The 15,163-nt window shown below is 43.2% G+C and overlaps 1 protein-coding gene across 1 annotated transcript; it reads left to right on the top strand.

Annotated features, from left to right (window-relative positions):
* The first annotated feature begins 7,126 nt into the window (after nt 1–7,126).
* Nucleotides 7,127–15,102, top strand: naa30 (N-alpha-acetyltransferase 30, NatC catalytic subunit). The gene is made up of 4 exons (XM_056405515.1): nt 7,127–8,260; nt 9,115–9,238; nt 9,511–9,566; nt 11,144–15,102. The coding sequence occupies exons 1-4, from the start codon at nt 7,394–7,396 to the stop codon at nt 11,279–11,281; spliced, it is 1,185 nt and encodes a 394-aa protein (XP_056261490.1). The 5' UTR covers nt 7,127–7,393; the 3' UTR covers nt 11,282–15,102.
* The last annotated feature ends 61 nt before the right edge of the window (nt 15,103–15,163 follow it).

Here is a 15,163-nt window from a genome sequence, read left to right as displayed (position 1 = left end):
GTTGTCCCTCCCTGCAGCCTCCTGCTCTCAGGCCTGTCCTGGAGGATGCAGATTGGAAGTGAGAGGTGTGGCGGCCGAGGCTCGCCTCCATTGTGAGCCGGTGCCTCGGAGACGAGCAGCACTGGCAAACCAGACACTGATTGGGTTTGACACTGCGTCCAGGAGGCGAGAAGAAGCTTTTCTTTTGCTCTTTTTTTTTTCCTTCTATAAGTAAAAGAGAGCCTTTTTTGTATGAAAGGCCCCTCCTCTCCTCTCTCCTCTAACTCCCCCCGGTTCTGTTGTGCTGCTCGCCCTCCTCCTCGGTTCTCTTTTTATCACTCCTCTCTTCACGTTCCTATATTGACTCCTTCATTTTTTATTCTCAGATTAAAACCAGTGGACTACTGTTTCTTTTGTCTTCCCCTTTTATTGCCCCTCTCACTTGGACATTGACCAGTAAATTTGCTCCTCTGCATTACACCATCAAAAAATTACTTTTGTCCCCTATTCCTATAAGCAGCAGTAGTTGTTCCAGTAATTGTAATTGCAAACACTGAGGGCTACCAAATCTATCTCATTCAATAAGCCTGTGCATATACTGATTCTAGTGCTACGTCCATGGGTGGACACTTTGCCCCATGCGCACTTAATCACCATGCCTCAGGCTACGATCTCACACTGCTCAACACTTGGCTTTTACACAGGATTTATTTTTCAATTTACTAAGCTCATGATACTTCTTATTCACAGAGGGCCCAAGTACATACATGATAAAAACATTGCAGCCAGCCTTACAATGTCATTTTAAAGGGATAGTTACAGTTACTTTAGCTTAGCGTAAAGACAGGAAACAAGGGGAAACAGCTAGCCTTGCTCTGTCCAAAGGTAAAAACACCTCTAGCGCTCACTAATTAAAGGTTACATTTGGTAAATACGCCTATTTATTTTCTTTTCGATTATTACTAGTGAACACGATATCACGTTTGTCCCATTTGTACACAAACCTGAAGTGTAAAAACAACACGTGATCAGGCACATAACCTTTGTGTAACAGCAACACACTATAATAAACATATAATATACAGACAAGAAATAAAATGTTAATTAGTGATCTTTGGGTGCAGAGCCAGGATAGCTGTCTTCCCCTGTTTCCATTCTTCACGCTAAGCTAAGCTAACATCTCCTGGCTGTAGCTTCATATTCAGCGCACACGATATGTGAGCAGTATCGATCTTCTCATCTAACTCGAGGAAGTGAAGAAGCATATTTTACAAACTCCTATACTATTCCTTTCATGAAAAAAATTTCAAATAAAAACGCAGTACTTTCAACCCAGAGGATTATGGGTAAGTGAGCTCAGATATTGCCACACAACCTCTGCACGAGCGATGAAGAATGTGGGAAGTGAGTTTTGTTGGAATTGATTAATCTTCCGGGCTGATCACCAAAGGAGAGCACAACCCTCTCGATCCGCTTAATGGAGGCACTAATGACGAGCTCCATTAGTTTAATATATGCTTTTATCGCTGTGCCCTTAGATGACTGTAGCGTTTCATTAGACATGTCTGCCTCATATCTCACTTTGCACCCAGAGGAAACTGTGAAGGGATTAATTTTATGATGGACCCCCTGCCTCCTCCTGCCTCCCTCCTCCTCATCCTCCTCCCTCCTTACTCCTTCCCTCCCTCCCTCTCCCCTCAACTCAGCTCCCAGCCACAGCCAGGGGACCCAGGAGGAATAGTGTCTTTGTCGTCCTGCCGTTTTTCGGAGTTGAGGAACAAGAGGAGTTTAATCCTCATTGTCCAGGAGACTGCAGAGGGTGAGGGGGGGTCCTTCGGCTGTAAAATGATCCAACTGGCCTCAGCTAATCCCCTCCTAACCCCCACTCTTGGGCCTGACCCCCCTCCCGGCCTTAATTCATGCCCCCGTACTACCACAGTATCACACTATAAACACAGACCCACGCACGTAGAGCAGGGCTTGAATTTACACCTTAAAAACACAAAAATGGTTGAACAATGACACAAATCACCTACTACATGACTGTCAGGCTTTTTCTCTATCTCACACACATACAGGAGAAAAATGTCATTCATAGTTACGCAGTAAGTGGTTTAGGGGGTATGTTTAAGTGGGATTTAACTTAATCACCTGCACATGAGCTTAATCAACTAGTATCCCATCTTCCACTCTGGGGATCCTCCCCACCAGAAGAGGTGTCTAATCGACTGAGACACCCCCACCCCCCCCACCCTAACACACACTTTTTTGTGGCTTGTGTGTTTTGAAGTGTTTAGAAAATGAAAACAGTAAACAGCCTAAATTTTGTAGCTATCACTGACTATGGTTGACATGTGTGAATATGTGTTTGTAAGTGACAGAAAAAAAACAACAAACAGCCTCATATCATCATTAGCATGAGTAGCCGTGATGATGTGAGTGTGTGTGATGTGTGTCCGTGCAAGACTGCGTGTGTATATGTGTGTACGAGAGACGTGGGTTGACAAAAATAAAAAACAATAAATAGCCTGGTTTTATTGTTCTTCTCATTAGCTGTAGGATTATTTCAAGATTAGGCAGGACAGGGCTGGACATCTATTTGACGTTAAGTCTTTCTCTAACAAGACGGATGCTCTACAGTCTGCGCAAATCTTCTCCTTTGAATTTTCCTACCTTGCACATACCCCTCCCTCCCTCTCCATCTCTCTCCCTCTCCTGTTCTGTCTTTATTTCTCTTCTGTTTCTCTCTCCCCTCCTCTCTTTCTTTTTCTTCGCACCTCCCTGAGTGACAGCTCAATACCCAGCTCTCCCAGGCTTATCTAGCCTCAGCAGATGGTTGACTTGGATCACTGTTCATACGCCACGATCTGGGCTGGTGATAAAGACTGTTACAGAGGGAATATAAACTATCTCTCTCTAGCTTGCTCTTTCTTCCTTTTACTTCTTCTCCTCTCACCTCCTATTGATCTACACTGTCGTTTTCTGCCTCTCCGTCTCCGTCTCTTTTCAACTGTTTTATTCAGCGGCTCTTTCCGTCTCTACCTGGACCTTTCTACCATTCTCCTTGTCGCGTCCTCCACCTTTCTCAACAGCGCTCTTTGTCCCACCACCCACTCCCCCTCAATCTTCCCCTCTGTTTCTCCTCATCTCCCTCCATCCCTCCATCTCCGTGTATTGAATCTGGTGCTGCGTGATTGTCTCTGCTTCCCTGCTGGGCTGGCGCCTGTCTAAAGGGCCCCAGGACCCTCACACACTGAGGGGGCTCCAGCCATGCCAGAGATGCCCTCTCTTCCTCTCCTCTCCTCTCCTCTCTGGCTCCTATCACTTTATCTGGACTCTCTTCATCTCCAAAGGGTAAAAGAAAAGGTCAAAAAGGGTCTTTTTCAGCTCTTTTCTGCTCAAGGTTACACGTGTTGTCTGCATCAATGTACATATTTGACATATGACTACCACTTTAATATGTTTCAAAACTGAAAATATATGCAAAACAACAATAAGTAAACAGGTAACCTTCAAAGTGCTGCTGCCTCAAGCTTTTCTCGACTCACATCTACTGTTTTCATGTGTTTCATTTACGTGATCACCGCATTTAAACAACTGATGTACACTTCACAGACTTGAATTGCGCATTTTATGTATACTTCACTTGTCTGGAGTGGTCATTTGATGTGCTCCTCACATTTGTTTTTTGTTTTTTTTTACTTCACTCTACACAGCCAAACAACAAAGCAAAGCGAAAGGGTATAGCTGCCACTCGTAGATGAAAAAAGGGACTGAGTGCTGGGAGCGATATGAATGAGAACATACAACACATTACCTTGTATGGCAGCGGGGAAACAGACTGGCAAAGACATCACATGCACACACCATACATTAGATCAGCTCTGTGTGATGTGTGCCAGTGTAATATGAGAGGGAAAGGACATGAAAGGAGGCTGTGAGTTGGTTTCTTGTGAAAAATGTAAAGATAAAATGTTCAAATCTATCGAATAATAAGTGCAATGATGCCAGCATGTGAACAAGAAGCTGCCATCCCATATGTGGTGGAAAACCTCCTCCCCTGCAATTCACTAGTGGCTCTCTCTCTCTCTCTCTCTCTCTTTCCAATACTCCAGACAGTTTGCAGCCATCTTAATCTGAACGGTGGAATCTGGCAACCACTCCGGAGCACCTGCATCCGTCCAGCCTGACCCGCTTTTGTTCTGGTCCGACCCCCTAACTTTAGCCCCTAATTAACCCAACAGAAACTAATTAAATACAGCTCTAGTGGACCAGACGCCAGACAAAAAAAAAAAAAAAAAAAAAAAACGAAGAAGGAGGACACAGAGAAGTGAGCAGAGTGCGGGGAACGAGCCAACATGATAGGCAGGAGAAGGAGGGGGGGGTGGGGAGTGGGGGGTGGAGGATGGAGATCCAAAGCTTGGCCTCCAGCCCCTGAGACCAGTTCAGACGGACAGAAAGACAGAGAGAGAGATTCAAAGGAGGAGGGTATTTAGGTGTCAGTGTCAGCCTGGGTCGTCCTGCGCATGTTGTCGCTCTCTACTAAGCTCCATACTGACCTTAAACTTCTTTACATGCCGTCTTTTTCAAGGTATTTTTGGTTCTTCCTCATAGATGGGTATGGGTGCCAACTGCTGTAATCACAAGCACACCAGTCACATGACGCAACTGACGCCCTGGAGATATTTGGAAAAGGGTAGAGACAGGATGGGGAGAACCACGGAGAGACAAGAGCAGTGTAGAATGAAAGGAAAGAGGGAAAAAAAAGGAGGAGGAGAAGGAGGGGGAGAGAAAAGGTATGGGACAGGATTGTGCAAAAGAAGATATATAAATATGGTTTCAAACCAGCCAAGTGTCTCTGGCAAGACACTGCTGCTCCTAGTCCCAGGCACAGCTCGCTAAGTGATAGAGAAAGTAATTAAGAGAAGGCTGTTCAAGTAGATAGGCCTGTAAAGGAGATTTGAAGAGGGGAACTGATTGTGCATGTCTGATTCCAGCTCTTCAGAGAGTTCTCAGCCCCAAGGCTTAGCTTTCAAAGGGCCGTCTCTCTCCCTGTCTATCTCTCCGTCTCTTTCTCTGTGACATATATTTACTAACAAAATATGATGCTCCTTCTATCTGTAGAAAACTCATCATGGTAGTTGAATGTAGGACAGAGAAGAGAAAGCAGAAGGTGTCAGCATCTCACTTACTGTACAGTTTTACAGAGCATCTATCTATCTATCTATCTATCTATCTATCTATCTATCTATCTATCTATCTGACAGATGTGTCATGTTTTCCCTCAGAGCTTGTAGCCATGTAGAGGAAACGAGTCTCTTCCTTGGACTTGAAAGTTCACACAGTGTCTTTTCCAAATAGTGATCAGCCTCTGAGAACATGGTGCATGAACCTGCTTGAGGACATTATAGAGCAACACTGCCACCTAGGATGAACTAGATCATCCTGCAGATACGAAGTCTGTTGGGGGTTCAGTCAAGTCTGACATGAGTTGCATGGTTTACATGTCATATTCAAGTTCCTTTCTCACTGTTGTAAATATTTAACAGAGTAACAGAGTAAATTTGAAATATCCAAAAACATCCATCATTAATTTATTTTTTCCATTAAGAGAAAATTTCCCAGGTAATGCTATGGTAAGCTACGTACACTTTGTAGCTATAGGGGCACAGACAGGCACATCCTTAATAAATATGGGTTTGGTATTATTTATTTATTCTATTTCATGTTGATAATGGGACTCCAGCACTGAGAGGACACAGGTTTCCTCCCTTTTTAAACCTCTATTTTACTGTACATGATCAATACAAAAAATATCAGTAGATGAAAACTGTTCTGTCATCTTTGCAGTTACTACACTGCGAACATTTTTTTTGCATGAAAGATTTCTTTCTTCTTGTTTTATTTTAATGGACAATGTTATTGATAGTAGCCATATATAGCTATGTATTATGATGAAAATATCCTGTTTATTTCACAATGCAAATTCATTTTAATTTAAATTATTACTTGAGAGATTATAAGCTTTTTCACTGAGATCGTCCTTCCGCAGAGCAGCTGCAGGCGAGAGTCCTCCCTCCCAGAATCCATCACTCTCTCTGTTGTTTGTTAAATCCATCATCCAAGGCCAAAACCACACTACACATACTGACCATGTATGTGTCTTTGGGCTGTTGAAAACTTGGATTACTGCAATGATTTTGTCAGAAACCTTGTTAAGACTTGAGGGCAGTTGCCTTTGTTTGCTCTCTGCTGTCTAGCAGTGCTGAAATCATGTAATCCCACTCAATGCAGAGCAGGGGATTAAATGAATTGACTGTTGAGACATGTTTTACACCTCAATCTACAAATAAAACATAGATACAGCTTTCAGATACAGTACGTGGAGAAGTACAGAAGTATTGAGTCTCAGGCTGGATATTACTCAAGATAAACTTACCTTAGACAAATTCATACTACTTTACAGGAGGATGCAGTAAATTGATATGGGGAGGAAAATAATCTACTGGCGACATCTACTGGAGAAACCGCTGTGACGTTGCAAGAGAAAAAAAAGATGTAATCTAATAATAAATGCTCACATTGGTGCCCTCTGCTGGTAAGAAAATAGACAACTACACAGATCTTGGGCATGTAGTTCAATCCAAAATCACCTCTGATTATTTTCATGCACACATTTAAAGTAGTCCAACATGTATTCGGTTGTAACACAAATTCCAATTCAATATGCTCATCTTTCGACAGAACTGAAATTAATCATCTGTCTCCCTTTGACAAGAATTTATTTATCTGAGTAAAATCCTGAAATCATAAACCTGTAACCTGAGACTTTTTTTGAAAATACAGGAAAAAGTTGACAGAAAATAAAAATTAAAGTCTATACATCAATGTAAAAATCGTGTCGTGTCATCATGTGCCGCGTTTGCCTTGCTTTTGTTTGTTTTTCTTTTCTTATTATCACCTGTTAGGCCTAGGCTACATGAAGTTCTAGAGATTTTATTCCCATTCTTGATTTGAAAGTCCTGTAGTACCTATACAAGGGAAAGGAAATAAATGTAAATAAAAACTAAAACGACAGCATACGGAAAATTAGTTGATTTAAATGTAAATTAAATGACAGTACCTAAAATGCGCGTGTCTGAAAAAACCTCTGTCATGCGTTACACCACTGTCGTAAAACGTCTCTGTATGCTGTTGCAATGGCGTTTGCTGCGACAGCACTTTGCGGCAGCAGGGAAACCGAGGAGAAAGCAGCGACAAACGTCGCCAGCGGATACGCTATCGCCTCAAAAATCCTCGGATTTACGCAATATTCGGTGAACTAACTTGTATATTGTTTGTATATCCCTTCGCCTTGTGGATGAGATTGTATTCGAAGTTTTTCAAGCGTGAATCTCCACCTTAATGCGGTGGGATGGCCACAGTGCCGCCTGGGCCTAGTAGCGCACTGCCTGCATCCCCGGCTGAAATTCCTCCTTTCCCCGGGGCTGGAAGCGCGGAGCCGGCGGGGGGAGACGGAGAGGCGGTCTGCCACAGGGAGGACTGTGTACCCACCGCTACAGGGAAGACGTCTCAGCCGGTAAGCGAAGTGAAAAGGTCGGTAAAGAAGAAGCAGAAAAACATGCTAACGCGAGCTAGCCCGGCGGCGTTGCACCTTAAAATGCAAGCGCGAGAGCAGCAGCAGCTAAACGGCTTGGTCAGCCCCTCAGAGGACGCTAACAGCCACCAACACACAGGAAACCGACCTGACAATCCGAGACCGTCCGTGGACAACTGTGACAGCAGCAGCAGCGGCAGCAGTGAGGGGGCTCCGGCCGCTAGAAACAATAATGAGCATTGCCAACACGAAGGCCACAGCCCCTTCTCCAAAAACGGCAGTCACTCTCCCCTGGTTAACAATAGCGTGAACGGGATGCCGGGTTACACAAGAACTGAGGCGGCCCACAGCCACCTTGGGGACGAAGGGAAAGAGGAGTTTGACCACACGGAGCCGCCGAGACCGCCGAGCGACGAGCCGCCGGACGCTGCCGGGCCCGGCGAAGAGGACAACCCTGCTGACCCGGAGCAGCAGCAGCCGCCAGCCGCAGAGCTGGCCCGGCTCGACCTGAACAGCTCCCCGGGGCGAGCGGAAGAGGAGAGTCACGGCATCCGATATGTCCGTTATGAGTCGGAGCTGCAGATGCCGTGGATCATGAGATTGATCACCAAGGACTTGTCTGAGCCTTATTCAATTTATACGTACAGGTACTTCATCCACAACTGGCCGCAGCTCTGCTTTCTGGTGAGTATGACACTGAAACCCTCTCAATGTGAACAAAATGCCTGTATTCACCCAGTAACTTTTTGTCAATCAAGTTAAAATATAGTGTGAGCTACCCCCCTCCCTCCTGTCCCGTGGTCTTTGGTTACCTGAATCTGCATAGCATTGTTGGAGTTGGGTGTGACCACATACTCATAGCTTCCCATCACCTGTCAGTGTGTCTCAAAGGCAGCCAAACATAGTGCTCCCATGTACTGAAGACAAACACGCTCTGCTTAAACACACACATGTAAATATCTCACTGATAGCACGTTGGAGTTTGTATAGTCCTAGCATTTGTGATTGCAAGGTACAACAACCATTTTTCTGTCACGGATCCTTGTTAGTTTTGTAGATTTTAGTCTGAGTTGATAGTTGTCAGATGAAGAAACATTCAGCTAACATGGCACTGTTTATCACTGGTGTTAGGGTCTTTTGTCCAGACATCTGTGTACAGGAATTTAGGCACAGATGGCTCTTTATAACCCTTACTTTTTTAATAGAGACCAATGTGCTTTAAGTCAGTGTTTCCTCTTGCACCTACAGTATCCAGTCAGGATTTTTTTTTTTTTACTTTGAAAAAAATTGTCCTTTTGTTGTTTATCTTCTGAGCCTCAAGGTCGTAAACTTCCCAGTTTCAGTTCGTCTGGTACTCCGCATGTGACATAAGAGGAAGTGCTGTGAAATAAAGGTCAGAGGTCAGCTCAGAGAGCCAGCAGAACTGGCAGGTTGACAGGAACTGCAGAAGAATTGTTGCTAGGCTTTCAGCAGCTACCCCAGTAGACACTCAGAGGACCTAATTGCTGTGTTTGCTTTTGTGTCTGTGTGTGTCACAGGCCATGGTGGAACAGGAGTGTGTTGGAGCCATCGTATGTAAGCTTGACATGCATAAGAAGATGTTCCGTCGTGGCTACATTGCCATGCTGGCCGTGGATTCAAAACACAGAAGGAAAAGCATCGGTGAGTCTGACCCCTCATAATACAGAGCATAGACCAAGTTTTGTGGACACGTCTTTCACGTTTTCTTTGACAACCAAATCTCTTATGCAAATGTGACATTTAGGTAATATATACACTGTGTGATGATGTGTACCTCTATACTTTAAATTTCAGTGACATTGTTTACCCTTTGCCTTACTTACACCATCGGACGTCAGGCTTGAAAAAGAAAAAGAAAGTCTATGTGTTTTGTTTAATCACTGATAGTCACAGACTTCAACTCCCTATTTCAGGTACTAATCTGGTGAAGAAGGCCATTTATGCCATGGTGGAGGGTGACTGTGACGAGGTAAGACCAGTTCCCCCTGGAGGATGCCTCAATCACTTCACTTTTTGATTAAAGCCTAAAACACACTTAATGTATGTGCTCCATGCACAGGCTTCATACCTGACATTGACACACATTTGCAAGCTCTGTGTCAGCTTTTTCAATCGCAATGCTAACATATGCAATAGAGGACAGTCTCACATTTACCAGAAGAGATCGTTAAGAAAAAGAAGAAACCAATAATTCCTATTAAATACAGGTTATACATAAAATGGCGACACGTTGGAAAATGATTAAAATAAACCATATGTGTACTGTTGGCATTTGGTTCTTTGTTTTCCTTTTTTAGGTTTGTGTTGGCCCAACTCCAGTGCTACAGAATGTCTTTCCCTCACAGTTAGTCTCGATGACTCAAGATCGAATGATTGATTTTCCAGGCCACCACAGGTTTATAGCTTTATTGGTGCTCTCAAGCACCTGTAGTCATTCTGGACAAATAATTTCCAATTGTCTTCTGAGTTTGATTTACCAACTGCTTTGCTTGTAAATGCATTTCAACAGCTGACTCTTACAACTCAGATAATGGACCTTCTTTGAGTGCACCAACAAAATACCTCGCTAAACTATCTCTTTTGCATCTGTATTACTACATAAAGACAACATATCTTTGTCTGAAGTTCACTATTGGATGACGTGACGTACATCCATCCATCCATCCATCCATCAATCATCCATCCATCCATCCATCCATCCATCCATCAATCAATCATCCATCCATCCATTCATTCATTCATTAGCTATACCACTTATCCTTTTGAGGGTTGCTGGGGTACACCCTGAACAGGTTACCCACCTATCATAGGATTCATATATAGAGACAAACAACCATTGACGCTCGCATCACCTTACTAAAGCATGTTATCATGTTCTGTCACTGTACAATACTGAGTCACAGTGGTTGTAATACATTTTTTGCATCATTCATTCATTTTGTTAATTTATGAAGTATTGACTTCATAAAGGGTTTTTTTCCACATTGATTGAAGTCTTTCAGTTAATCTTTGTCAAAAAACAGTTTCTGTGTTTTTCAACAAAATCTTTTTTACAGGTAATACATGATTTGTATGTACAAACATACTCCAAACGTTTAGGAAGTTTTGTTATTTGCTATCTTCCTTTTGAGTTTTATTGAGAAGATACATTTCAATTTCATATGTTAAATACAGCTGTTCGCCTACTTTAGCATTAAGACTGGAAGCATGTGGAAACAGTTAGCATTAGCTACCACAAAGATTACATTACAGCAACTTAAAAACTGTCCTGTTTTCCCTCTCTATGTGTGTATTTAACCCACATAGAAATAGAACATGAGATATTGTGATGTTATGAGCAGTTAGCTTACTCACTGGGGCAATTTACTGACCAACAACAGCTGAGCCCCCAAACTACACGCAGCATCTAAGAAGTCAGCTGTCTCAAAGCTAATTTGCTGGCTCACAAACAGACCCGAACAAGCAAATGCAATTTGCAACAGCCCTGAAAAAGCAGGGAATGTTACATCAGTCAGTCTGTTCACTTTTCCATCCATGTGTTCCCAGGTTGTATTGGAGACTGAGATCACCAACAAATCAGCCCTGAAGCTGTACGAGAACTTGGGTTTTGTCAGAGACAAGCGACTGTTCAGATACTACCTGAACGGAGTGGACGCGCTGCGGCTCAAACTGTGGCTCCGCTAAAGGAAAGAAGAGGGGACGGGGGAGGACGGGACAGCGGGTGCTGTTCACCTCCTACAATATCAGCTTGACAGCCTCAGCTCTGCCCTGGTCATTTCACTCTTATCTACACAAACACACACATTCACACGCATTACACACATTACACACACACACACACACACACACACACACACACACACACACACCTGTGTACAACCATAAGGAGTATGCACATAGGTATGCATAGACATGCAGCCACACCCTCTTTTTGTCCTTGACTTCTGAACAACTGTTTAGGCAGAAACGGACTTAAATCCCACCTGATGTTTTCATGAAGGGGCCCCTGATACTTTCTGTGACGAGGAAGGGGTGAGTGAGGGCGGTCTCTGGGATGACCTTGACTAGGGACTAGATGACCTTTTGACCTTCAAGCATGGATGCTGCGAGAGGACCCAGCACCACACCAGATCCTTCTCCAGAACACAGGACAAAACAGGACTTTAAGAAAACAACACCACATGAAACAAGGAAGCGGGGCGGTATAAACAGACTGGGAAGAAAATATTTGTGGAGTTTATTTTTGTGTTTCTTTTTTAACCATGTAAGTTGGACGGGGGATGGAACAAGCTATAGTATGACTGCGTGTTTGTGCCGCCTCATGATTTTTTTTTTTTTTTTTTTTGTAAAGCGAGCGAGTGTTTGGCTTGTTTTTGTGTGCATGTGTATGTGGTGTGTTTGATTTCGCTGTGAGCAAGTGAAGGTGTTTGTGTGACTGTGTGAGCGCATGCTTGGTTGGAATTGTACGTACTGTTGTGTGTTTCTGTTTCCCATCCTGTCCAGTGGGCGCAGCAGCGGCTCCCTGCTGCTGTCTCCATCACCTGCCTCAGCGTCCAGGACTGAAGCCTGTAAAGATATGCATGCATTTATTTTAATGTGAGTGCGGGAATAAGCGTGAAGAGTGTGTGTTGATTAACCAAGTCTGAGGTTAACCCTCCAACCCCTTCCTCTGTTTGGTGTAAGCATGTTGGTGCAGAGCAGTTGATCGAAACAAATCACTCCATTAGCACCTCAACCTTTGCCCAGCCGGTGGATCTGCCACCTTTTTTTGCTTCATTGTCCTTCACTAAATCTCTCATTATCAAACCCTGACAGAATATGGGTTTATTTTTATCTTCCTATTTTTGCAAATCAGAACTTGTTTTCCCCAAATGCACTGCCAGCCACTGCAAAATTCCCAAAAAGGAGAAAATGAAGTCTTTCAAAGACATTTCTTGCCAATGATGGTGCAGTCGAACTTTCCTACCCGTCTCGGTTTACTCCTTTATATTATTTGTCAGATTCTCCTCATTGCAAGTGCCACTCAATCCATCAGAGCTCTCAGCCACAACTGCAGTGATGTGCCTGCTAACAGGCGACACACCGCAGCCTTGGCACACTTCTGGTCTGCCACTCAGCACCAGACCGGAGGCAAAGTGTTACATATGCTGGATTCCTGTTTGAGTATGCTGTGTGCGTGTGTGTGTGTGTGTTTATCTCTCGATAAAAAAGGAAAATAGACAAGTATTCTTAGCAGATTATATTTTATTCTTTTGTTTGCTTTCAGTTCATCTAGATATACTACTATACACCTGTATAACCTCACGCTGCGGTAAGCGGCTGAGTCCACAATGCACTTCCCAGGTGCCCTGACTCGATGCACAACCAACCTCGCTAACATTTTAAGATCTGCAGCCCAGAACACGTCACAGAGGCACCTGGACGTTTCAATCCACACTAAATATGGCAAAGAAAGTTTGCTTCAGTCGCTCTTTTTTTTTTCTTTTTTTCTTAAAAGTAAAATGAACAAAGATCAGATGCACTTCTTTGGAAATTGCTGCAGTGTGTATGTATACGTATGAATGTGTCTGTGCGTGTTGTGTTATTTTGACAACGGTGTGGATCTGTTCTGATAGACTTATATTTCTCTACTTTCAGAGGCCCCCGCACATAAAAATCAGAGCCTTTTATGGTGCTGTGTTTTGTTCCAGCCTAATGAGGACAACAGGACTTGTTAGTAATAGGAGGGAACAAAAGCGCACGTTTTTTTTAATTTTTTTTATGTCCTTTTTTGTTTTTGTAGCTTTCCAGGATTCGAGTTAGTGCTCAGTGTTATACAGACGGCAGGAGACAGAGTAGTTCATAGTTAAAGGGGAATAAACCTTAAATCAGCTTGGACTCTTTTCAAAGTCAAACAGAATGTTTTTGTTTTCCTTGTAGTGTTTCAAATTATGCAATTCGACATCTGTGTGCTTTTATCCAGCCTACAATATTCAGAGTAGACAGCACTACCAAGACACTGCCATGTGGCACAACTGAAAATCAGACTACAATCTGCTACAAATCTTGACTACACAACAAACAAAAGTCTCCAGCTTTATGATGAATGATTTAAGGACAGATGAGCTAGTCTCTATGAATGACACTACAAGACCTTGTTCATGTTTTGGGTTTATTTCCCCTTTCAGCTGAGACATTTCATCCCAGGAGGCCAGGACTGGAAGGGAGAGTAGATGTTTACAGAGTTGCCACCCACATAACAGCCTGTGTATGTAAGTTTGTGTCTGTGTGCATTTGGAACAATGGATCAGATGACCTATTTTCTTTTTTCTTTTTCTTTTTCTTTTTTTTTTTTTCAGATTTGTATACGAGTGTTGTTCTATTCATGGGATATATTGAGAGCATGTTTTCTTTGGTGAATCATCTTTTGGGAAAGGGGGCGATTTGGGTTGATTTATCGGATTTGAGTTTTTATTTTTAATTTCTGTGCTACTTTAGCCCATCCAGAAATGTAACAAGACTGATGAGCATATGAAAACCACCTAGACCTTGAACGCCAATTATTTCCTTTGCTGCTCGTCTTACACCATTTAGGTTTCAGTGATTACCCTGTACAAACTCCTGATTTATTCTGGAGGTTTAAATCTTCTGTTCCTGTCGACACTTGTTTCCACATTCTTCTGTGTCCTCTCACTGTCCCGGCTTTTTCTTCTTTTACACTGACTACTGATGGATGAACAGACTGGATTTGTTACACGATAACAAATTAACCCATTTTGTTCTTTCAGCATGAAGGTGTCTTTAGATTTGGAAGGAAAAGGGTCTGTTAACTTCTTTTCGTTTAAATCCTGTGAAACTCTGGCAGTTCCATTAGGTATATGGGCATTACAGCCTGCCACAATGAGCCAAAGGGCTCCGTTTAGGTCATCACAGACTGAAGGGCTTTGTCATCAATATCAGTTTGCAGCCTTGGCTTGTGGTGCATAGTTTTACCCAGCGCTCTCTGACAATGTCTTCTCTGCATCCGGAATCAATTTTGATTTGACATGCCAGTTCAGTGTTCACAGATCGTCAGAAGCATTTTTTTCCCTTGGCCCTGGACGTCCACCGTGTTATCCAGGTTGCTCGTCCTAACAGTCCCAGCCCCACTTCTATGTCCTCACACAAGGCCACATCTGCTGTTCTACATATACAATTATAAATTCCCCCAGAAACCAGATTGTTGGTCAGATAATTAACATTTGTATTGGTAGTCATACTGCGCCACAAATTGCTATGGTCCCCACAACCAACCACAGGGGTTTCCTGCAGTCTTTTCAGGGTGGCCAGCACCACCTCCACCGCCATCCATGACGTGTGCAAAGGGGAGAGTAAAAGGTTTTTTTGCATGTCGGATTTCTGTTTCCCCTGTTCCTCTTCCCTGTCCCCTCTCTTGATTTTGATCTGGAAATGTCCGATAGCTTTTATTTAATGTGGAAAAAGAACACAGAAATAAATTATTTGATTTTTTTAATGCTGTAAACTGGGTTATCTTGTCTGCTGTCTGTCTTTTTTTTTTTTTTTCCAAAACCTTCCAAGTTCAAAACC

Source organism: Seriola aureovittata, chromosome 19 (assembly GCF_021018895.1).
Source record: "Seriola aureovittata isolate HTS-2021-v1 ecotype China chromosome 19, ASM2101889v1, whole genome shotgun sequence".
Taxonomy (NCBI): Eukaryota; Metazoa; Chordata; class Actinopteri; order Carangiformes; family Carangidae; genus Seriola; species Seriola aureovittata.
Note: the sequence above shows the minus strand (reverse complement) of the source record. Positions and strands in the feature narration are given on the sequence as shown.

What these genes read in the sequence shown, in the direction of transcription:
- naa30 (XM_056405515.1), top strand. Translation starts at nt 7,394, where the DNA reads ATGGCCACAGTGCCGCCTGGGCCTAGTAGCGCACTGCCTGCATCCCCG. An exon ending in GGCCGCAGCTCTGCTTTCTG is followed by an intron (nt 8,261 to 9,114) that starts GTGAGTATGACA and finishes TGTGTGTCACAG; the next exon opens with GCCATGGTGGAACAGGAGTG. An exon ending in ACACAGAAGGAAAAGCATCG is followed by an intron (nt 9,239 to 9,510) that starts GTGAGTCTGACC and finishes TCCCTATTTCAG; the next exon opens with GTACTAATCTGGTGAAGAAG.